Source organism: Papio anubis, chromosome 19, assembly GCF_008728515.1.
Source record: "Papio anubis isolate 15944 chromosome 19, Panubis1.0, whole genome shotgun sequence".
Classification (NCBI taxonomy): domain Eukaryota; kingdom Metazoa; phylum Chordata; class Mammalia; order Primates; family Cercopithecidae; genus Papio; species Papio anubis.
In genome coordinates this window covers 61,824,470-61,850,101 of record NC_044994.1, presented here as the reverse complement: position 1 = coordinate 61,850,101, position 25,632 = coordinate 61,824,470, and the positions used below count along the sequence as shown (strand labels likewise).

The 25,632-nt window shown below is 39.8% G+C and overlaps 1 protein-coding gene across 5 annotated transcripts in view; it reads left to right on the top strand.

Moving 5' to 3' along the window:
- Nucleotides 1-25,632, top strand: part of CD226 (CD226 molecule) — a 99,540-nt gene that overhangs the window by 45,829 nt on the left and 28,079 nt on the right. For all 5 annotated transcript variants that reach the window (XM_009192900.4, XM_009192902.4, XM_009192899.4 and 2 more), the window contains one exon: nt 20,004-20,348. In XM_009192900.4, coding sequence (XP_009191164.1) covers nt 20,004-20,348 — 345 coding nt within the window. The remainder of the gene's footprint in view (nt 1-20,003; nt 20,349-25,632) is intronic.

The following is a 25,632-nucleotide window of genomic DNA, read 5'->3' as shown; positions in this document are numbered from 1 at the left end:
TGAGTATAAAAATTTCATATGTTCCCTTATGTACAAAATGTATAAAAAGGACAGTTCATGCCCCTAGTAGGTTGATACTCTATTGGATGAACCATATATTCAGTATGAAAGATGAAGCTAAGATTTCTAGTCCGATGACTCATTAGAAAATATTGTGTGGTTTGATGCTTGTCTAAACATCGGGAAAACAAATACACTTTTTGTATTACTTTATGAATCGAACACATCAGTGTTTCTTGTTGAGATGATAAATGTTTTGAGTCATGGCTTTCTGGAGAATATTTTATTTGGTACAGATTAGTCTGACAGCCTATATTTTATCTTTTGTTTTTTAAGATGTAATTCATTTTCAGCATCCGACCTATATTTTTTGAGAGGAAATGGAGGGATGGTTAGATGGTCAGTGTCATACTAAATTATTCCTTAGGGCTAGAGCATTCTTAAATTCTATTATTTAAAATTGGTTTTGTCTTGTTACTCTTACATGACTTTATAAGTAACCACACACCGAATTAATCTTTTCCTGAAATATACATTGAAGTTTTTAGTTTTGTTTGTGGTATATTACAAATAAATCACAAATTAGTATCTGTGTGTTTATCTCTGGTTGCTCAAATCCTCAGTGATTTATTTATGTGCATCACTTAGATGTCTAATTTAAACCTGCGAGTAAATTATTTTTGCTGTAAAATGCAATTGAATCTATTGACAGGCAAAAAATATGCTTTGTTCTCTTAACTGTTATTCTACAGTAATATACCTCTGAAATGAAATAGCATAACGGCAATAAACCTCACATTAGGGTATATCTGTAATCACTACCACTGGCTCTGGCACATCCTGTGATTTGATTCTGATCCCCAAATTTTATGGCTTTTTTGTTTTGTTTTGCTTTTAAAAGACAAAGCTATAAATGTGAAAAATGTAATTCCAAGATAATAGAGTTAGGAAGCCATCACTGAAGGCAATTCTAGAGGAAAATTGAGAGTGTAAAATGATAACTTTAAAATATTTAAAATTATGGAGGTGGAAATTAAATTGCAGACTTTGGGGGAAAGCGTGTACTATGCAGGGGAAATGGAAGTCATCCCTAACTCCGAGAAAGAGTTTACAGTGAGACAGAAGAGCCAAGGAGAATGGCAAACACTGAGCTTAAATATTTCAAAGTAACTCTTTCAATTAGTTTCTGCATTTAAAAAATGGCATGTAGCAATAGGATCTACCAATTCATAGGAGGCATATTTATTTAAGTTCTTTCTGACCTAGCTCCCAATGGTATATCTGAGAACTAACTGTAATCTGGAAAACAATTGTTTGTTTTCTCCATTTCATTTTTGCTTCCAGTGTTTTCAATTTTAATGGGGCTCTTAGATGAATTCTGGCAAATGGAGAACCATGGCATGATAAAAAGTACGTAGGGACCTTTGGTTAGTTACATTAACATTGAATTCATTTCTTAGATTAAAAATATATCATATGGGCTAACACGGTGAAACCACGTCTCTACTAAAAAATACAAAAAACTAGCCGGGCGTGGTGGCAGCGCCTGTAGTCCCAGCTACTCAGGAGGCCGAGGCAGGAGAATGGCGTGAACCCGGGAGGTGGAGCTTGCAGTGAGCTGAGATCTGGCCACTGCACTCTAGCCTGGGCAACAGAGCCAGACTCCGTCTCAAAAAAAAAAAAAAAAAATATATATATATATATATATATATATAAAATATGGACTCTGACCATTTGCTAAAGTGTATGTGCATTTCTGTATATTGTTACTTATTCTGCTACTAATAAAGCAAATAGCAATGATTATCAACCCTATCAGATCCAATATTCTCTTTTGTAATAAATACTTTATAAGTCTCCTTAACCATTTTGAAATTGTATTCTTAGATCATGAAAACTACACACATAATTTCACAAGAATAAATATATGCTCTAAATGTAATATAAGGAAGAAATTACACGAAACTAAGTTATAATAAGATAGTATGTATTTAATATATAAATGTCCAGGTGCTATTGTGTGAGAGGGATAAAATGAAATGGTGAAATGTGCTCACCTCCATTTAGAATCACTGTGAACTATGACTAGAAGACGTGATTATCCTGAATGGCATTGTCAATCATTAATGATACTGTTTCTAAAATGAACAGCGCTGGTAAAGCTCTAACACTTCAAAGTAAAATCTTCCCTCACTTTAAACTGAGCAGGAGTAGAAGTTCTAGAAAATCAGAGTATGCTAAGATAGTAAAAAAATACTTTTTGGATGTTTTCTTGTGCCAATTTACTTTCAGGCGAGTCAGGACCTATTGCATTATTGATTTTAATTCCTTTGCCTTTCCTTTGCAATTTATTTGAGATTTGGCTCGTAGTTTAGGACATTGTCTTACATATAGTAGGTCCTCAATTGATGGTTATTTGGGTGTTAGTTACTTTACAGCATGAGCATTTCTATTTTATTGGGACTAACAGAATGACAGCTGAATGCAACTGAAATGGTTGTGGTTGTCATTCTCAATTAGAAGGAGGGCCAAAAGTCTGGTCTGTCTTGCCTTTTCTTCTTTTTCCAATTTACTTCAGTAGAAATGCTTTTCTAAAGGAGCAATATATAGGACCTGGCACAAATACTGAACTCTGTAGCCCTTCAGTGAGAAAATTGGAAACTGGCAGAACTATCGCAAGGAAGTACTAACCACAAAACTTGAAAAGAAATATTCTCCTCTTGGTCCATGAACACAATGGAATAATTGATATATGGTGTTCACTGTGAGTTTCTTTTCTGGTAGTGCTAATCAACTTGAACTAAGCTCCTCTTTGTCTTCCTCGAATTGCCAATGGCACTGATACGAGGTGATTGACTTGAAGCAGTCAAAGAAGATCTCATCAAACTCATCAAAAATGTCAAGGTCATAGAGCAGTTTTGCAGATGTTATATGAAATATTGTATAGAAAGAACAACTTCTGAAAGAATTTCAGAGCCAGAGATTTTTCACATTCTGACATAATACATACAAACCAAATTCATAGACAGTGTTATAAATACAGGACATTTTAGATTATTGCTCCAAAACCATGCTATGAAAATATGATCACAATGAGACAGCTTTCCAAATTTTGGAAATCTCTCTAATAGAAGTAGTGCATTTCCCCCAACTCATTTTGTTTCCAGAAACCTCATTATAAGATCAATAAAATGATAGAGAAGCTGTGGGATGCCATTTTTTCCCTTCACGCTTTAATAAGAAACATCTTTCTTTTTGTCCCTTTCCAGTGAGGTTGTCTATAATTCTCCAACTGTTTTAGCCCATCTGAAGCCCTTCTTTCGGAGGGCTGGTCCCTTGCTCCATAACACGCAGGCTGAGCATTTCACTATGACACTTGAGCCCTGCAGAAAGAGTTCTCTACCAAGTGACTCCTGCCTGCTCATGAGGTCCATCCTGCAGAGACTTCTTCCTCCTTCCCAGCTACTCTAACCACCTACTTACCCCATGCTTGTAATTTAAATGGTAATTTACAAAGGTTGTTACTCTATGAGTATGGCGTATGTTTACCGAGTTTGCTCTAAGATGATCTATTTTTTAAAAATAATATTCACACTTAATGCATAAACATAGATTAATCAAATTCTAGAGTTGCTTTAGGCAGTGTTTCATTGAGAAAAAAAGCATGTTTAGAAAATAAAAAGTTTATTTTATTTTCTAATTATGACTGGACCAGTCCTTTTCTCACTCTGAGAAATAAAAAACTTGAATAATGCCATCTTTGATCTGTGGTCTGTGATAATAACAAATCCTTTAGTCACATTTATCTTTTCAATAAAGGACTTTTTTGGTTTTCAGAGCTCTGGCGGTCTATTTTCTAAGATGTTTCCACGTTCATTTTTCTTTCTATGATATCCTTGGTATTCTTGTGATGTCTCTCTCTCTTCTCCACTGCTATTGGGAAAGGTCAGAGGGTGGAGACACGGAAGATGGCTGCGGTTGCTGGGCTGGCAGGTATGATGGCACATCCCAGAGCCCATTTATCCCACCATCTGGTGCTGGTGCTAGAGGAATCTGCCCATCAGAAGTGATCTTTTCTACTGTCCCTATTCATAATAAGCAGAGTGTCATTTAGATCTGGGAGTACCATATTCTAGTTATAAGAAACCAGTGAGTCAAACTGTTGCAATCAGTTCCTGAAATGCTCTTTAACTGCTAGTTCCTGGTTGTGCTGTGTTGTTCCTCTCCTAAAGCTGAGGAGAGAGAGAGAAACAGATCCCATTTGTTACAAGTGATTAGATCCAAAGACTGATTCTTCTCTCTACTTCTCTACCCTGAATTTCATCATCTCTAAAATGATACAATAATACATACTTCACTGAACTGTAAATGTGAAAATGAAATAGTACTGCATATGCAAAGCATTGAGTATAGTCACAAACAGATAATGAGTCCTCAAACTGTAGCTATTATTATTAGGTCAGACCTAAAGACTAGATTATTATCATCTTTCTTAATAAAGATCATGAAATATAGCCAAATCCCTGAGCAAACCAGAGGTGACATTTTTTCTAGCCCTCAGTAGAGAGGAATTTTGTGTCCCAAAATTTAAAGAATTCTGTAGTCTAGACATCTCAGTCTCAAAATGTACAGAGCTTTGTATACCCTTTCTTAGAATTCAGGAAGGAAAAGATATGTGGATATAAACAAACAAAAACATAGAATGGGCATCATTTTAAAAACAGCCACTCACTTTATGACAACATTGCTGATTTTGATGTCTCCTGGGTTTGCACAAATTTCTTCCCATAAGAAGGCTCAACCGTTTTATGTTTAAATGAAGAAATGAAAGAAACACTTTGAGTAGATATAAGAAAATGAAGAATTTACTGTATTCAGTTGAACAAAAAGTCCATAGTCAAGAAATATGATTAAGAGATATATTTTTTTGTGGGAAAGACTCTTAGTTCATTATACTCATTAGTAATATACACACACACACACGCACACACACATACACACACGTAAAATGAGCATATGCTATTTTGAGAAAAGAATAAAAATCACCGTTAAAAATGTATACCAAAGTATTTGCATCTTTATTTTAATCAAGTGATTAGAAAATACATGAAAAAGGAATATATGGGGTAGATAAGTGTGAGGAAAAGAGAGTTGCTTTGGATTAGAGTTGAGAATTCTGGCCTCGTTTTGAGTGAATTGGGTAATCTTCCAAACTTATATGAGTGTTAGTGTTCCCATGTGTGAGGACTGCCGATCAGCTGTGCTCCACTCTGTGAACATGCACTTTAAGGTCGCTCTTCACATGTGGTTTGTAGCAATATCTATTTAGGGTTTATTTTCAATTTGTTTTGGTCCCAACTTCCAAAAATGAAGAAGACCATTCCCAGGGCTTGCTAGGCTAATAGACTTTTAATAACTCAATATTCTAGTTGGATAAATGTCAGCATTTGGAGAAAGGATGCTGGTGTCCAGTTGCTTTTTGCTAATCCACTCTATTACCTTTCCTCAAGGGAAAGATGGGGCTCTGTGGCAATCTCCAGCACCCCAAACCTATTCCACTGAAACCTTCTCTGAATTTTTTGACATTGCTGACTTTAAAAATAAGACTAACTCACATGTGCCAACACGGACCTATCTCAAAGAAGACAGAGAAATTTAGACTTTTTAGCTAGCAAAATGCTGGACCATTTTAATTAACATTGTTTCTTGTGCACCAGTATGTTGAGCTAACTCACTTCACCAACACCCAGTTTGCTATTTATGGCCTTGGTTCCACCCATGAGAACTCGTTATTATTCCTCTTTCCTAACCAACTGCAGTGTAGTCCCAATGCCTCCTGGTGTTTACTCAGTTGCTTTGTACCACTCAAGATGGTGTTGCAAAAACATTCCTTCTGCTCTACCATCTGTCTTGTCTTTTCTTTTATAGACTCCCAAATCTGGCCCTCTTACCCTTCTAATAATCTTTAATTTTAGAATATTTTTAGATTTACAGAGAAGTGGGAATACTAGTACAGATAGTTTCCATATACTGGATAAGGGGTTTCCATATACCCCTTATCCAGTCTCCCCCATTGTTAACATCAAACATGATTGTGATGTATTTGTTAAACCAAAGAAACTAAAACTAGAATACTACCGTTAACTCAGCTCTAGACTTTATTTGGATCCAAAGTGTTTATGTTTTGTCTTCTTTCCGTTCCAGGGTCCCCTCCAACAGGCCACCAAATTACATTGAGTTGCCACTTCTCCCGAGTTTCCTCTGGTCTGTGACAGTTTCTATCTCTCCTTGCTTTTCACGACCCTGGGGATCCTGAGGAATACTAGCCCAGTATCCTGCAGAGCATCTCCCAATTAGGGTTTGTCTGATGTATCACTCATGATTAGATTGGGAATATGGAATTTTGGAAAGAATACCATAGTCACGAACGCCTTCTCATCACATCATATCAAGGGGTACCTGATATCCACGCAGCGTCACTGGGATGTTGGTCTCCATCACGTGGTTAAGGTGTGTTTGCCACGTTTTTCCACTGTGAAGTGAAGTTCCTCTTTTCCTTTTCTGTGTTCTGGTCTTTGGACTCAAGTCTCCAAGGTGTGCCCATCCTCACAGGGCTGCCTCCTTCTTTAGAAAACTACTAACACAATGCACCAAGAGTATCCAAACAACATTTACAGGAATTTTAAAATGCATAAAAGAAATAAATGAAAAAAGTTCAGCCTGCCGTTCTTCTGTTTCCTCTTCCCATTTCCTGTTCAACTCTCATTCAGAGCACACACACGTTTTGACTGTTAGCAAAGTGTACCTACATGTCGTTGATTTTTTTTTTCTGTACATTATGCCATAAGCATTTCCAATACTGATAGACTGATCTTTGCTTTTCATAGTTTGCTTCACCTTATTAAGTTTCTGGACATTTAGATTCTTTCCAATATTCACTATTTCAACTAATGCTTGGTAGTCATCTTCACATATATAATGCTTTAAAAAACCATCGATGCCTAGGATTAATTTCGGACATTTCTTCTGATGTATAAAGAACATAAATTAAATGCTGAATACATGTCTTATTATCTCCTTTAACTCCCAAATTTCATTGCGAATCCAAAATAAATAACATGGACACTCTTGTTTCCCTCTTACTGTTAGTTTTTTTCTGTCTCTTTTCTGGACTACTTGCTTTTCTGAATTGATCTGATGATTACAACTATCCCTGCTAATAGCTGTATTCACACTGGTTTTTAAATATTGTTATATTTTTCATTTTAACTTCATTATGGTTTGAACGAAATAATTTCAGCCTCAGGGGGTTGAGAGAAATACTGTTGATCTTTCTGTGGTTTGAAAAGCACCTGGAGCTCTTTGGAGAGAAGGTATTAAAACCATAAATTTGCAGTGCTGGCTGATGCTCAGGGGTGTGTGGCACCAGGAGGGAAAGCTCCTGTGTAGGTTTCTGTTTGGCAAACGTGGGAATGGAGACCCAAACCCACGTAGGGCCTGGACTGGAAAATATTGCTCTGAGTTCCTGTTATCATTCACTAAATTTACAACACATCGTCTTTGGGATGTCTTCTCATCCATTTATTCTCGCCCAGAATTATTGGGCGACTTAATGTGCCTGGCATTTTGCTAAGATTAGACCTATTGAAGGCACAATGTCTTTAAGGAGTGGATAGTTTCTTAGGGCAGGAAGAAATGACAACAAATAAAAAAAACCACAATAGAACGTAGAGGTAAAACAGAGGAGGGAGTAGTTAACCTATTTTGAAATGAGTAAGAAAATATTTCCTTGAAGTAGGTGACGTCACAGAATAAGTGATATCACAGGATAAGGTGGCATCACAGGATACATTTTGTAGGATAAATAGCAGTTGTCTTGGAATGAAGTGGAAGGATTATATGAAGGCATTCCAGGAGAAGAGATAGCTGATGCAAGATCATAAAGGTGAATCATGTTCTTGGGGAAACGAGTATATGGCAGATTCTAGTAGGAGATGAGACTGGAGACAAAGGCAAGAATCAAATCATAAAGGATTTTGCTAAAGAACATGTGCTTTGTCCTGTAGTAGGAACAGGAAACATCTGAACCTTCTTAAAGTACAGCTGTAGCCTGATAATATTTATGTTAGTTATATAGTCTTTGATACAATATGGATTGGGAGGAAAAGGGGCTACAATCAGAGTTCATTTTGACAACTATTTTAACAGTCCAGTTGAAAAAATGTAGGGAAGCCTCTAATAACCATATCTCAAATTTTCATTCTGTTTGGTTAAGAACCTTGTTCATCATCTTTCGGTTAATAGTCATTCTTGCTGTTGTGCAGATTTCTTTGAGATTGTGCTTAACTCCTACAGATGTAGTAAATGAATTCTCAAGTATATATTAATCATCCAATATGTACAAGCTATTATGTAAGTTTTTTCCTGAGATTAGAAGGAATACAATTCACCCTACAATTAATTACCTGGCAAGCGTTTGAAACGTGGTAGAGTAACAAGAAACAAACAAATGTTTTAGAAATTATTTTTGCCAAGGAGCTTGGCGTAATTGAGAAAAGCAAGACATAGCCACAGAAATAGAAAACACGACAGTTTATGTTTCGCAAGTGCAGTACTTTGTTATATCCAGTTATACAAAAGCATGGAAAGAGAGAGCCGTAGGATTCAGTGGCTGGGAGATTACTCTGGGTAAGTCCTGGGAGACAGGTAGGTCAAGCTGGGACTTGAGAGAGTGATAGAGCCAAACAGAGAGTCAAAGACAGAGTCGTTTTTGTTTTGCTATTAATTTTTAATTTGTAAATTGACAATTTATAATTCTATAAATGTATAGGGTATAAACTGAGGTTATAACTCATAATGTGTAATAATTAAATCAAGCTAGTTCATGTATCCATCCTCTCAAATACTTAATTTTTGTATGGTGAGAATATTTGAAATTCACTCTGTAGAAATTTTGAAATGGGCAATACTCTATTATTTATATTCATCAAGCTGTGTGACAGAGCTCAAAAAAAGGAAGAATCCTATGTCTTCTGTCTGACTGAGGTTTTGTACCTTCTTAACCATTATCTACTCATTCCCCCAATCCCCAGCCACTGTAAGCACCATTCTACCCTCTGCTTCTATGAGAGAGATTTTCATTGACTCAGGCCGTATTATCAAGAAGACATTTGAGGGCCAGGCGCGGTGGCTCACACCTGTAATCCCAGCACTTTGGGAGGCTGAGGTGGGCGGATCAATCACCAGGTGTTTGAGACCAGCCTGGCCAACATGGCGAAACCCTGTCTCTACTAAAAATACAAAAAAATTTAGCTGGGCATGGTGGTGCATGCCTGTAATCCCAGCTACTCAGGAGGCTGAGGCAGAAGAATTGCTTGAACCCAGGAGGGGCCGAGTCGAGATTCCACCACTGCACTCTAGCCTGGGCAACAGAGTGAGCCTCCATCTGAAAAAAAAAAACATTTAGGAATCTGGCTCCAGGCACATTGATGGAAGTTTAGATTCTAGGCTCCAAGTATGATTTGGTAAAGTTCTACAATTGTGGCTACCTTAGATTACATTCACCAGAAGCAGTCCCTGAGAAGAGGATAAATGTGGAAAGGACCCATTAGGAAGTATTCCCAGGGAAACCCATCAAGGAATCTGGATTGGAAAGGGAAGGAGAGATCCAGCAAGGGCACAGGATCCAGTGAAGTCTAGGGAAGCTGCCTGGTCGGGAAAAGCAGATTCTACCAGGATCAGTCACTGGATCGGCTTCCCTTGATCAGTATGTGCATTCTCAGGCAAGGCAGGCTCCAGCTGCCCTGGGCAGTGCTCCAACCTAGAGGGGCAGGTGCTGGCTGTTAGGGGAGAGGAGAGCACAGAAGCTGGGGTGCTTCAAGAAGGCAGAAAGGTCCCGGGGGATGTCTGTGGAGCTTGAGAGGATCTGCTCACTGTCCAAGTCAAGCCCGGCCCCTGCTCCAGTTTTATGGAGTTTCCTGCGTGGCAGGATGTTGGGAACTTACTGCTTAGAGAAACCCAAGCAAGGATCTCATCTTTCGATTCCCATTCGTCATTTGCCATTTTCCCTTACAACAAGCATGAATATTGTCTGAAACTTGAAGTCCTCCAAGAAATCCTCATCTTTCTTGACTGCGGCCACTTATAGCATGAAATATTTTGCTAGGCAAAATAGGGCTCATATTCAAATTATCAGGAGAGAGCTGGAAGGGTGAATTTTTAGCTTGTTTTTCGTTAAGTCCTGTTGCTCTTCCTGACTGGAGATTTTTGCAGTGCTGAGCAAGACCAGAGGACCTTGTGTCCCCCTTTCCCTACAGAAAATGTCTTCTATTTCATAGGTCCTGTCTTATGCCTGCAGATATTTGCAGAAATTATCTTCCAATTTTCAGAGCAATTTTAATTGGATAGGACTCACACTGTTAGCAATGGTGAATCTCTGATTTTCTGAGCAGTGTGTTTTAAAACTTAGTTTTGTCATTAACTTAATTTTATTACTTTTTTTTTCAATGGAAGTCAAAATATGTAAGTTCACATTTAGGTGTATGTAGTATGTGCAGAGTACATTGTGAGGATGTGCATGTACTGTTTCTTGGTTTCCCATTTCTAACATTATATCAATGGGTTCTTAGTCATTTTTCATGTCATGCATCACAAATGCTACTTATTTGTTCTCCACAAAGCCATCTGGAAATACCAAAGAAATGTAATGAAGTAGATACTCAAATAAATAGTGACATGGTCAGAAAATGTGAGAAGAGCAAGGAAATTGAACCTGGAGTAGATGCTCTAAAGGCATCAAGCTTATGCAATTGAACCGCTTAAGTTTGGAATCCTAAATAGATTTTCTTCTGGCAAATACCCTTGTGTTTGGTGAGAGAATCTTTGACAGACCTTGTGAGCACCGTCGGGCAATAGCTGCTTCTGAAACTCACAGCTCCATCTCTTTCGGTCTCTGCAGCTGCCATCAGGGCCTCAGTGGGGAATTTCTAAAGGCTCTGTTTGTGTTTTCATCACTTTGTTCTTTGGAGGACTTGTCATCTTTTCATGGCAATTACCTGCTTGTGTGTCTCTCCCCTAACCCAGTCTGTGTTTCATTTATACCCAGTAATCCTTGTGGATGAAGAAATGAATGTCGAATGAATAAAGGAAGGAAAAATAAATGAGGCAAAATTTCACCGCCTCTGGTTTGCGATCCATCTTGCTGCGCGAGTCTTCCACCAATCCGGCACTTCCACTCACTCTCCTTGTCTGCCCTCTGCCCCGCGGTGCACTCACCTGGGCAGGGACAACGCTAGTTCTGGGCTTTCCTCTCTCTCCTTTGCCACAGCAGGTCTACTGCTGGCCACCCTCCTGTGGGAAACATCTTCCTTGCTTTCTACTTGGAAAACAATCTAATGGACAATTTCACGCTAATGTGCTGGTGCCTGCCAGGAATTGAAAACGTTATATGCATTTTAACAAGGACAAGTACAGAAATTGATTTCTAATTATAAGAGTTAAGGCATCCGAAAACAAGCTATCTAGGAGCAGAGGCGTCCTTGGAGCTGATCATGTCTCTGAGACCCTGCCCCATTGCAGGGTGGAGAAGAAAACTGGCTGTCACTGGAGTCCCTTCTCAGGGCGGGTTTGAGAGTAGCTCGCTAGACCCCCTGCCTGGGTGGGTGTGTCCTGACATTCGCAGCTGGGTGACTTATCCGTGGGGACTAAATGCGCTAGTTTATGTAATGCATTTAATACTGGCACTTAGTAAGGACTCGTTCAAGGCTTATTATTTTACTTTTAAAATATACTGAAAATATTTGTAACTCTATGGGACACAATGCTTAATGTAGTCTCTAGGGACCATCACTAACAATCCATGCTCTAGTAGAGAATCATTAGAGATAGTATTCATCTCTTGATATCTTTTTCTGTTAAAACCCTGCCATGCAGAAGGTCTACATTAAATTGTCTAACCTGAGGGGCCAATGCTCTTGGGCTGTATTATCAATTTTTGTTGTTGTTGTTTATATCCCATTAGTCAGTAATTTTTCTGGTTGAGAGAAACTACAGAATGGCTCAAAAGTTTGACTTTTCGACGTGCTTCAGCAAACTTTATGATACCAACTAGAATAAAAAGCATCGTTCTCATTGTACCATGGTGGAGAGATTGAAAGTATTTTTTAACAATTAGAACCTGAACAAACATTACACCATGGTTACCTTTCAGGTAGCCAATCTCAAGTTGCTGGAGCTCCTTGAAGCTGCCCCTGGAGGCAGCCTGGACTCGGAAGCTGGGGAGGCTGGTGGCCTCAGCAGCTGCTTTGACTCCTGGGTAATTTGAATCACAAACCTGCCGGGGCTTGCATTGCAAGTCCTTTGCTGCTCAGTGCTGAGACAGGGGAATCGCTTTTTGGACATACTGCAAATCTTCTCTTAATATGGATTTTCTGGACTGAATCCTGATTTGCCATGCGGGACATGTAGCCTGAATCTAGTCCCTTTATTTTTTTTATTTCAACAAATGGCCTTGCCTGGCTTTCCTTCGTGATGGCTTTGTCGGGTTGAGTTTTTATCTCTTTATTGTAACTCGTTCTTCCCACTTTATCTGTACCTTTCGGTTAAGCAATCTTTTAGCTTATTTTTTATCTTGTTTGGTCCTTTCCCTTTTATCTGCACTTTAGTTGAAAGACAGAAAATGGCAATGCATGGGAAGTGGTGTTGCGAAGATGGCAGATTTCCCGAACTGGGTGGACTTGCTGCTTCTGATGGGCGCTGGTGAGGCCCAGACTGTACCCAAGATGTCGTCCTGATGGTCCTTACTCCCCATTAGTGTCCTAGAGCTGCTGGCACGCCATACCAAAAGATGGGTGACTTAACAGAAATGTGTTGTCTTGCAGTTTGAAGTCCGAAGTGAAGGTGTCAGCAGGGTTGGTTCCCTCTGGGGGTTGCAAGGAGCGGTCTCGCCTAACTTCTGGCAGTTTCTGGCAATTTTTGGCCTGCCTTGGCCCGTGGAAGCATCAACTCAGTCTGTGCCTTCATCTTCACGTGGCATTCTGCTTGTATTCATCCCTGTGTCAGAATTTCCCCTTTTTATAAGGACACGGTTATACTGGATTAGAGGCCACCCTATTCCAGGACAACTTCATGTCAACTAACCGCATCTGCAACAGCCCTATTTCAGATCAGGTTGTAAGGTACCGGAGGTTAGGACTTCACCATAGGAATTCTGGGGGACACAATTCCACCCGTAACATCCCCAAACTTGGCCATCTGGGAAAAATGCCATCCAATACTGTCATTGCTGTCTATGTTTGAAATGAATGCACACAGGGAGGCTACAGTGTAGGCAGGAGCGTGCATGTGCCTCTTTCTGCGAATGCTGATGCGTTCTAGGTAAGAGGCTTCTCTTTCTATTATGCCTGAAGCTGCCTGACAGCTCAGTTCAGTGTCCACCGCGACTGTCTTTTTCATGTTTTAGCTGTCACAGCCAGAACTATGAGGGAGGCAAAGGTATCCTTGGGAAATTCTGCCTTTTGTGTCTGTGTTTCTCCTGTCTTCAGTACATCCTCCCACACTGCATGCCCTATGAGCTTCAAAAGTGCCATTTTTCCACTTTCTGGACTTTGTTGCTTGCTTGTAACTGGGAATTTGTGTTTCTATTTCTTTTGCTTGTTTATTTTTGAGAGCTTTATCTCAGGCACTTTAGGAGACCTCCTTAGTCATCATGCAGTCAACATTTCATTTTGCATTTATTTGGGTGACTATTAAGAGTTTGTAGAAAAGTTCTTAATTGAGCATATTCATAGTCTAGGCACAGTTGGGAATACGTGAAGCTACTGGAGCTACTACTATCATCATTTCTAATTAGCTAGTGTAATAATAGTGCTCCTGCAGATGGCTTAGGGCAATGCTGGGATGTTTAATTTTTAGTCTATTTGAAGCATCGTAAGAACAAGTTATTGTCTCGTGCTCTAGAAACCCTGGGGAGAGGTCTGACTGAGCAGACACTATTGACTTGCACTTGATCTGAACCTAAGAGATGGTTGAACAAGGAGAGTAGATAGGCTCACTCAGCGATGGGGAGTAGACAGGGAAGGGTAGTGGACTCCTGGGGGCACAACGCACATTTTTTTTTTAAGGACAAGCAGAAGAAGAGAAAGCATGAAGGAGATAGTGGAGGGAGATCAGAAAGGAGAGAGGAGAAGCAGGCAAGTGCAATGTCACAGAAGCCAAGGAGTAGAGTATTTCCAGGAGGGCTGGACATCCAGCATTCAGGTCAAGAACACTGATGACATTTGCAGTCTTGGTAGAAGAGTGGAAATGGATGCTTGATTGTGTCGAAGCACACATCGGAAAGGAGGAGGCTGAGCAGGATGGGAACCCACTCCTGGAATCTTGAATGAATAGGGAAGAAGAAACAAGGACTGGATGGCACCAAAAGGTCCAAAGTTGGTTTTCAGGAGTGGGAGAAAATCCTGTTTAGAGGTTTGAGAGAGAGGAGTCCGTTTAGAGTTGGAGGTTAAAGATACAGGAGAGAGTTTAGAGTTTGTGGTGGTCTGGCGTGAAAAATGTATGAGCTTTAAAATCAAATTAGTTTGTTACATTTCTGATGGTGCTCTTTGCCCGCTCAGCTCTTTGGGAAAGCTACTTCAATATATATATATTTTTCAACTGTGAAACAGGCACATGAATACTGATTGAATATTATTGTTAGGATTAGCGATTTGGTGTGTGAAGTACATTTCACAAGCAGGGACTTTAGTTTAGGTTCGTTCTCTTGCTTCTCAAATCTTGTACAAACAAATACTTTTAAAGCTTTTTTAATGGAAGTTTCAAACATATACAAAAATAGAAAGAATAGTATAATCAGTTCCCATGTGACCACTATACAGCTTTACCGACTATCAAGTTTGGGTTAGTGTTATTGTTCTCTATTTCTCACACTCTCTTTCCCTTGATTAATTTGAAGCAAATTCCAGCTGTTAACTCATCTCGTCTATAAATACTTTAGCCTGAATCTCAAAAGATGAGTCTTCTTTTTAACATAAACATGATACCATCATTACCTTTACACCTCACAAAACAGCAATAATTTCTTAAAATTATTGAATGTTTACTTTGCATTTCTCCAGTTCTATGAATTTTTCCTTTTCAAGTTCCATATATTGTTACTGTGTAATATGTCTCTTACCTCCCTTTTAACCTGTAGGTTTCTTCCTCTCCACCTTTCATCTTTTTGTTGTTGTTGTCACCTTGAGTTTTTCATATTCCCATGGGCTGCTTTCCTATGGTGGCATTTAACACGTTTCTCTGCTCTTTGTAGTTCTGTAAGTTGGTGGTTATATTTGGAGGCTTGACTAGCATCAGGTTTGATTATTTTGACAAGGCTACGACTTCCAAGGTGGTATTGTGGAAACATAAATGGCATTTGTGAATTTGCAGACACTGAGGATTGTTGCCTACACCTATCAATTCGTTTAGGCATGATTAATACTATTTTAAATACGTTTCTTAATATTAGGGTTATTATAGACATAAATCTCCCCCAAAATCAATAAAAATACATTGCACATTGAGTGCAAAGTGAATTGCAAATTAGTTTTTTCAAGTGTTTAAAGTCAAAAATAGTTTTATTTTATTAAAAAATTTTTAAGGCCGGGCGCGGTGGCTCAAGCCTGTAATCCCAGCACTTTGGGAGGCCGAGACGGGCGGATCACGAGGTCAGGAGATCGAGACCATCCTGGCTAACACGGTGAAACCCCGTCTCTACTAAGAAATACAAAAAATAGCCGGGCGAGGTGGCGGCGCCTGTAGTCCCAGCTACTCGGGAGGCTGAGGTAGGAGAATGGCGTAAACCTGGGAGGCGGAGCTTGCAGTGAGCTGAGATCCGGCCACTGCACTCCAGCCTGGGCGACAGCGCGAGACTCTGTCTCAAAAAAAAAAAAAATAAAAAATAAAATAATTTTTTTAAACTTTTTAGATTTGTGGGTACATGTGAAGGTTTGTTGCATGGGTAAATACGTGTCACAGGGGTTCGTTGTACACATTATTGCATCACCCAGGTATTCAGCTTAGTACCCAGTAGTTACCTTTTTGCTTCTCTCCCTCCTACCACCCTTCACTCCCAAGTAGATCCCAGTGTCGGTTGTTTCCTTCTTTATGTTAATAAGTTCTTACCATTTAGCTCCCATTTAAAAGTGAAAACATGTGGTATTTGATTTTCAGTTCCTGCATTAGTGTGCTGAGGATAACAGCCTCCAGCTGCATCCATGTTCCCACAAAAGATAATATCTCATTCTTTTTTATGGCTGCATAGTATTCCATGATGAATATATAACACATTTTCTTTATCCCATCTGTCATTGATGGACATTTAGGTTGATTCCAAGTCTTTGCTATTGTGATTAGTGCTGCAGTGGACATTCATATACATATGTGTCTTTATAGTGGGATGATTTATATTCCTCTGGGTATATGCCCAGGAATGGGATTGCTGGGACAAATGGTAGTTCTGCTTTTATCTCTTTGAGGAATTGCCATACTGCTTTCCACAATGGTTGAACTAATTTACACTCCCACCAACAGTGTGTAAGTGTTCCCTTCTCTCTGCAACCTCACCAGCATCTGTAATTTTTTGCCTTCTTAGTAATAGCCATTCTGACTGATATGAGATGGTGTCTCATTGTGGTTTTGGTTTGCCTTTCTCTAATGATGAGTGATATTGAGCTTTTTGTCATATGCTTGTTGGCCACGTATATGTCTTCTTTTGAGAAGTGTCTGTTCATGTCCTTTACCCACTTTTTAATGGGGTTGTTTTCCTCTTGTAAATTTGTTTAAATTCCTTATAAATGCTGGATATTAGACCTTTGTCAGATGTGTAGTTTGCAAATATTTCCTCCCATTCTTTAGGTTGGCAAATTTTTTATGCAAAAAATATTGATTGACTTCTCTACTTTATGCCAAGCATGGTCTAGGTGCTAAGTACAGAGTAGTGTAAAAAGGTCTAGCTTTACAAAGGCTTGGGTTTATGAAGCTGATGGTAAAAGACTCAGGGTTTTGTGACGTTGGTGAGGGATTTTGCAGAGCTGCTCAAACTGCACGCAGAGCTGTTGACCAGTGAGGATGGTAAGGAGGACAGGTCAGCAGCCAGGGAGGTGCTGGTGGGCAGGGGCAGTGGCATGACGTGAAGATGTACCCAGAAATGTTTGGGGTACCCAGGGCATGAGCGGTGGTTGGAAAAGTGATGAAGCACTGAAATAATTTCCAAGGATGATTTGTGGTCAAGCCAGAGAAGCCACATAGAAAATAGAGAATATTTCATCATGATATCCTGCAACAAAAATCATGCAAAAACAACACAGTCTATTCAATGTTTATTCTAAGTATGAATACATAGCTACATATAAGTATAAACTGGTTTTCATTAGTTTTATTTTTTTTATTGGAATCAAACTTTTTTCTTCCCAATTAACTACGACATCTTGGTCTCTGTTTTACGTGAATCCACTTTCCAATTTCAAGTTCATCAGGATCCCAGGGTTCTCTTGTTTGTGTGGGCTCTTCCTGGCAGTTCTTTTCAAGGTAGGTTTGAGCTGCCTTCCACTGAGCTGTGTAGGAGGAGCCTGTGGTCTGAGAAGCCACAAGCAAAATCTGAGGCAAGGCAGGTTTGGCCGACCTCGTATAGGTCTTGATTTTCATTTAACACCAACCAATTACTCTGTTTGTCAGGAAAGGTTAATCAGGGGCTACTCTGAGCTTCTGAACCACCTGGCTCTAGGGTTGGGAACCGCTTCTTTCAGCTCTAGGCTGAGTCCATTGAGAGGCAGGTCTGGGTCCTCACATGGAGCCTCTGCTGTAACCTCCTTGCATTTTGCTCCCCAAAGACAGCTGCATCTCCTCTAGAATTCTCCCCATTGCTTCCTGCATTGTCCTTTGTGAAAATGCAGATACAGCTATGAGAAGACCCCTGTTTCCACCCAAGTCAGCAGGTTCACAGGGGCCTGAGAGCGCGGTTATAGTTACACAAAGGAAGTCCCTGAGATTGGGCGGGGCGGCATCCAGAGAGGAGAAGAAGAAGAAAAACACAAAACAGTGTGCGTGTGAGCACTGCGGACACGCATCCACACTGCCTTTTACTTCCCAGGGGCCAGAAGGGCTCACGTGAAAGTTGATTTCTCCTTCTTTTTTTCATTTCTTTTATGTTCCTTCATTTCTCCATATAGCGTGCTAGTGTCTGATTTTATGTTGTCACTCATTTCTTTCTTTTCTCACATCTTCCTTTCCCTGTTTTAATTTTAAATTTTCCTTTTATTTCTTTTAAGTTTTTATTTCCTTTTTTCCCTTTTCTTAATGAATTTTCTTCCTTTCCTTCTCTTTCTTCCCCTTTTCTTATGTTGCTTTATTACTTAGAGATGAAATGTTTTCCGGGTGCATATTATGTGGGTAAAGTGCTACCTTTGGTAAATGGGTGTACAGTGGAGAAAACTGGAGTGCTGTGGTTTTCTCCTTACAACATTTTGACACATGGAACCGCATGCTGAAGATGAGAAGCTACTTTTTGGTGCAGCTGAACTATCGTAGATGAACATGATATTCTAGTTCAATAGACAGCAAATCTGACTGCACTTTAGACTTGCTTTCATTCTCTCTTTTGAAATGTGACAGCTCTTTTTTGATTCTCTGTTTCCTTTCCTTCCTTTCTTTTTTCTTCCTCCCTCCTTTTTTCTTTTTCTCTCTTTTTTTCTCCTTCCCTCATTCCTTTCTCTCTTTCTCTGTTTCTTTATTCTTTTGTTTGTATGCCAAGACAATGGCGCCTGGGCCAGCCCGGAGTGAAACTGTCACGTTGTTGAAGTGACAGATGACTTTCCACTTTTTACATTTCTCCCTTAGTGCCAGAGAGCACTGTGACATCATTACTGCCCAGGCCTCCCTCTGTACTGAAACAGCAGGTCAGAATTTGTTGGCATTAGTGATGCTATCAGATGAAAGAAGGTGTTCATCGCTAATAAATAGATCCGCTTGTTACCTTGCTGGGTTGTCTTACATTTTGAGAAATAATTACCGCAGTTTATTCTTTAGATCACGTTCCCAAACTTTGTGGTCTCAAGACCCCTTTATGCTCTTTTAAAAATTATTGAAGGCCCTCAGGGAGTGTTTGTTTACATAGGTCATATCTGTCATGTTTACTGTATTAGAAATTAATCTTGAACAAAATTTAAGACATTTCAAGCACACATACCACTAGCTGGCGGAGCTTCTGGAAATATCTACTGTATACTTGTGATAGAACTGGAATGAAGAGGGGGAATTTCATCTTAGATATCACTAGGAAAATAGATTAGACCTTGTGTACCCCCTAAAGGGCCACAGAGATGCTGAGGGCCCCCAAACACACTCTCAGGACAACTGACTTAGATATTTGGTGACAATTACTGAGTACTTTGTGCTAGGAGTTCCAGAAATGGTGTCAGGAAGGTGGGAGAATACTGAGGGACTTTCATGGTATCAAGAATTGATACCACATGTGGGGCCCTACTCTACCCACATGTAAGACAAACTTGTATATCTGAAGAGCGAGATCATGTGTGTATTCAGTGAGAATGATTGGGTGTCTTTTTCATGACTGTCAAAATCTTAGCCAGAATGATTATAACCTGAACATTTGATACTCTAGGTCAGTGTCAGAGATGCCAGCCCAGCACTATTGCGTAACAGTCTCTTTGTCAAATTCAGCCTCTTGATATGATCAGTACCAAGAAAAGCACCAGGGGTTTTGGCTATGTTTCTCACTATATGGGTAACCGAGTAACACTTACAGAGCTATGTGTGAACAGTCATATCCTCTTTTCTATTTATCTCCCGGACTTAAAAAAAAATGCTTTCTCTTATAAAAATGTGGTATAAATAGGTCATTCACAATGGAAGAAACTGTGTTAGGTAACGTCACCAGTCATTTTCATGATTAGGTTTGGGTGTCCCAAAATTTGACAACCTGGATCTAATCATTTACTTCTTCTTTTCAGATGGTTTTGAGGCAGCTGTGCCACCACATAGCCACATTGTCTCGGAACCTGGAAAAAATATCACACTCACCTGTCAGCCTCAGATGACGTGGCCTGTGCAGGAAGTGAGGTGGGAAAAGATCCAGCCCCGTCAGATCGACCTCTTAACTTACTGCGACTTGGTCCACGGCAGAAATTTCACCTCCAAGTTCCCACGACAAATAGTGAGCAACTGCAGCCACGGAAGCTGGAGCTTCATCGTCGTCCCTGATGTCACGGCCTCAGACTCGGGGCTTTACCGCTGCCACTTGCAGGCCAGTGCAGGAGAAAATGAAACCTTCGTGATGAGATTGACCGTAGCCGAGGGTGAGTAAGCCCCAGACGTCTTCCAGTGCCACACATGGAAAAAGCCAACCCTGTGGGCTGGTCTCTGTTTTTATTTATGGTAAACACGTTCATTGAATGTGCATATTCAACATTTTTTTAAATGGCTGAATAAGGTGAACTGGCCATTATTCTAGTATTTAGTATTTATTTATCCTGTGAATCCATCAATCTCAGATCCAGCGTTAAAATCTTTCCAATTTTCTTATCTGTCACCATCCTGAAACTTAAAAAGAAATCGGCAAAGGGCTGAAAAACATATGATATTGCCCACCTTCATGTTTCGGCTGTAGAACTCCTATCTTCCCAATTACGTGAACATTTTTGATGGTGGTGATAAGGTATTAGAATCCCCATGTACCCCAGCAATAACAAGACAGTGCTGGGTTGATATGGCTGAATCAGGGCTCCGTTGAGTGCAATTCAACAGGCGTTTAAGAATGCGGTTGCCAGTTTGCCAGACTGGAGCCTTTTTTTTCTCTCAGTTTTTTTCAGATGTGGATGCGGAAACAGACTGATGTTACATCTTAATATTACTAGGAAAATAGGTTTGACGTTGCAGATCCCTGAAAGGGACACAGGGATCCTCAGGGACCCCCAAACACACTCTAAGAACTACTGATTTCGATATTTGGCGACCATTACTGAGTATAATCTTTGTGCTGGTGAAATTGGCCTTTGGGGCTTCCACCTGAGCAGGCCTCCTCCAAGGCACCCCACTATTTGTATAGTAGGCATTTGTCTTTTTTGTCACAATGAAGCCCTGCATTGTGTTTCAGGACCTGCAACACCTAGATCCACTTTGCATGACTATGAGAAAAACTAATTTCTTTCACTTACAGAAGTGCTAATACAGAAAGGCCCATATAGAGGTCTGTGTAGAGGCCTGTGTTACAGGTGAGAGGGAGGAAGGCCCTCCCAGGCTCTCCCAGCTCTTCCCTGGGCCAGCTTCCTTCCTGTCAGGACAAGGAAGAGAAAATAATTTGTTTTTACCTTTTACTTTGTTCTCCCTTCTTTGTTTCCTTCCTCCCTCCCCTCCCTTCCTCTCTTCCCTTCACCTTCCCCTCCCCTCCCCTCCCCTCCTCTCCCCCTCTCTTCCTCACCCCTCCCTCCCTCCCTCCCACCGACCCACCCACCCACCTGAGCAGGCCCCTTTCCAAGGCACTGCACTATTTGTATATTAGGCATTTGTCTCTTTTGTCACAATGAAGCCCTAAATTGTGTAAGATTCCGGCCCCCACAACACCTAGATCCACTTTGTATGATTGTGAGAAAAAGTGTTTTTTGTTTTTTCATTTACAGAAGTACAAATATAGAGGTCCATACAGAGTTCTGTGTAGAGGCCTGTATTACAGTTTCCTCCCTTTCTCCCTCCCTCTCTTCCATCTTTCCTGCCCTTCCTTCCTTCTTTCACTCTGTCCCCTTCCCTTTTCTTTTCTCCCTTCCCTCCTCCCTTCCACATGCTTTCAGCCAGTTCATTTACCTTTGACTTATGTTAGACTTGCAGAGCCAACGCTTGCCAGGCTTTGGCTGTCCCTTTATAGACTCTGCTCATATTGTAAACTGATACTTCTTCCTGTGCTGAAAATGAAGAAGAAAAGGTTTCGTATAAACAGAAGCCTCCACTATAGCTCTGTGTATAATAAAGAGAGCATTTTCAGGGGACAGTGTCTTTTCATACACAATCACCCTGGACCACATCAAGCCTCCCTTGTTCCTCTTAAAAGGGGTAGGAACTGTGGTGAGACATACATTGAACTTAGAATGTAATGAAAATGATGAGTGGTTGGTGAAATATTTGGGGGAGGAAGAATTAGCAGAGACTCCTCATTTTAAATGTTGACTCTGTTCCTTCAGACACAGACAAAAAATAGTTCTTACCTAAAAACCCCTTGCATTATGGAAGTATTTTTTTAAACTCTCAGGAAAAGGAAACAGTGAAAACAGAGACTGACCCTTTTTTTTAGAGACCAAGGCAAGAAAATGTTTTATTCAGAAAAATGTCATAAAGAATCATTTTCAAACACATATAAGATCTTGTCCATTATATGCTGAAAAAGTAATTGTAAGCATCAAATTATAAAGAAAATGAAGGTAACAGATTTTTAGGAGATATGGTTATTTAACTCCTACTAATCAGTAAAAAATGTCATTCATCTGTCCAAAGATGACTAAGTTTCTTGCACAGAGCTATTTCTTTGTATGTAAATTATAAACAGTGTCAAAATCTGCCAATGAAATGCAGATGACTAAATGTAATGGCCAGTATTGTTAGTGTCCATGTGTTTTGAATAGTTGCAAATGGCTTTTTGACATTCAGTTGACAGATTGAAAGAATGTCAACTGGACCTTGTATCCATTAGTCAAAAGTTATCATTGACAGAAGATGACAGCCATTGACTGTACTTTTCTGTTTAATTCCTTTTTTCAATTTTTATAAGTGAAAGATTGAATATAAAAACTTAGATGCAAAGCAAAACAGATCATTTGTGTTTTCTCTGGTGCAATTTGATTCTTTCAAGTCTTGAGGCTCTTTGGTCAAAAATCAATGAGATTAAAGCAGAGAGACAGATATAAGATGTGGAACAGATTTAATTTATTTCAACTGCCAAGGGAAAGGTGATTGTCACAGATTTTATAAATTGCTGTACATACTTTTGTTAGTTCTCAACAACTTCTTTTATAGCACATAGCATTGGATCTAAAAGAGAAATTTTTAGGACTCTTATATTCATACACACACAACACACACACACACACACCCACACACACCCTCACAGACACAACACACAGAGAGGGGCTCTTCCCCTGACTCCTACCTGCCTACATTCATCTTCAGACAAGTACCAGCTCACTCAACAGAGGACCTCTGCCAACCAGCAGGTCAGGTATCCAGGCCTTGATTGGTTTTGAATAGAGGAGAAAATAGCAGAAGCAAGAACTGAACTCAAATTTACCATCGACTTTCTTTGCTGAATGAAAAGAAATAGGTTTCTCTTGTCCTTTGCACTTATGACCTGAAAGGTAGAATGAAATAGTTCCAGACTGACTTTCCTGAATTTGAAACTTGCAGGGACCAAAGGGCAAGGAAAGTGGGGCGGGGGGAGCGCAGGGGAATGTATGTTTATTGACAGTGACTACAGTTATTTTTGTCCCTTAATATCCTCCGGATTTTCATCTGTCGTAAGAGAAGTATTTTAGGTGCCACTAAAATAATTTGTCAAATCTTTTAATGTTAGCTAAATGATGTGTAGACTACTATTGTTTAAACTGACCTTATTGATTATAAAAAGAATGAAGACAAAAGAAATAAAATCAGCTCTTGCAGGAAGTTGCTGGAGGAGGCTAATATTGAACAAACTTCTGTTTGCCATTGGTAAGTATAATTATTCATGTCCTTGTACAGTCGTCTTCCACCAATGAGACCAGTCAGGCGGGACCATCAAGGTTCAAATGAGGCATTGATGATTAGAGCTGAGGAACGAGGTGAAACAGGTTATGAAGAGTAACCCCAAATATGCAGGAGGAATGGGGAGACGGTGCATGGGAGACTGTAGTCAAATGACTAGGTTGGTACGGAGAGTCTAATTTATATATTAATATAGAACTAGGTAGGCTAAATTAAGTGATGACAGTGAAAACCTTCATCTCATATAATTGTCTAGCAAAGCCACCATTAGTTCTTGAGCAAAGATGGCAACACAATAATCAAGAAAGAATAAGTTGCTTTATAATTTTCAGTGTGCAAGTCTTTAACATTTTTGGTTAAGTTTATTCCTAAGTACTTTATTCTTTTTATTGTTACTGGGAATGGGATTTTTTAAAAATTCCTTTTTTGGACAGTTTGTTGTTTGTGTACATGTGTACAGAAACCTGACTGATTTGTTTTGTTTTGTTTTTTTTGAGATGGAGTCTCGCTCTGTCGCCCAGGCTGGAGTGCAGTGGCATGATCTCGGCTCACTGCCGAGATCTCGGCTCTGCCTTTCGGGTTCACACCATTCTTCTGCCTCAGCCTCCTGAGTAGCTGGGGCTACAGGCTCCTGCCACCACGCCCGGCTAATTTTTTGTATTTTTAGTAGAGACAGGGTTTCACCATGTTAGCCAGGATAGTCTGGATCTCCTGACCTCATGATCCACCCGCCTCGGCCTCTCAAAGTGCTGAGATTACAGGCGTCAGCCACTGCAACTGGCCCTGATTTTTACATGTTGAGTTTGTGTCCTGCCTTTTAATTCATTTATTAGGTTTTTTGTGGCATTGTTAGGGTTTTATGCATATAAGATTATGTCATCTGCAAACAGAGATAATATTACTTCTTCCTTTCTGATTTGAATGCCTTTGTTTTCTTTTTCTTGTTTAATGGCTCTGATGAAGACTTCTTGTATTATGTTGAGCAGAGGTGTTGAAAGTGGACACCTTGGTCTTGTTCCAGATCTTAGAGCAAAAATTCTCAGTTTTACATGACTCAGTATGATGTTAGCTGTGGGCTTTTCACAGATGGCATTTATTGTGTTGGGGTAAATTCCTTCTGTACCTAATTTGTTGAGAGTTTTTATCACACAAAGATGTTGAATTTGTCAAATGCTTTCTATGCTCTATTGTAATGATCATGTGGCCTTTTTATATCATTTTGTTAATGCGGTGTATTACATTGATTGATTTACGTATGTTGAACCATCTTGGCATCCCAGGATAAATCGGACTTGATTAGAATATACAATCCATTTAATGTGATGGTGAATTGAGTTTGCTAGTATTTTGTTGAGGATTTTTTCATCTGTGTTCATTAGGGATGCCAGGCCAGCCTGTAGGTGTTTTTTATTTTTATTTTTTATTTTTTTTTGTGGTGTCTTTATCTGGTTTTGGTATTAGGGTGATGCTGGTCTCATAAATTGAGTTTAGAACTGTCTTTTTTTTTTCCAAGAGAATGAAATCATTTATTGATTACACATGATAATGTAGAACTGTTTCTAAACCCAGGATTGGCATTAATTCCTAGAAAGTTTGGTAGAATTCATCTGTGGAGACCCCGGTCCTGGCATCCGTGATAGATCATGGGCCCCTGATCCACCTAGGCTGGGCACAAAGGTGTCCTACACAGGGGAGAGAGATTCTGTCAGCATGATTTGAATCTCAGTTTGTGCTTTCCACTGCCTCAAAACACTCACACTTTCCTACTTTCTCCTTTTTCTAACCGACCGATGAAGTTTCCACCACATTTACTTTCTTTCCTATAGAGTTTCAGCCAGGTCTCAATGTCTTTATGTT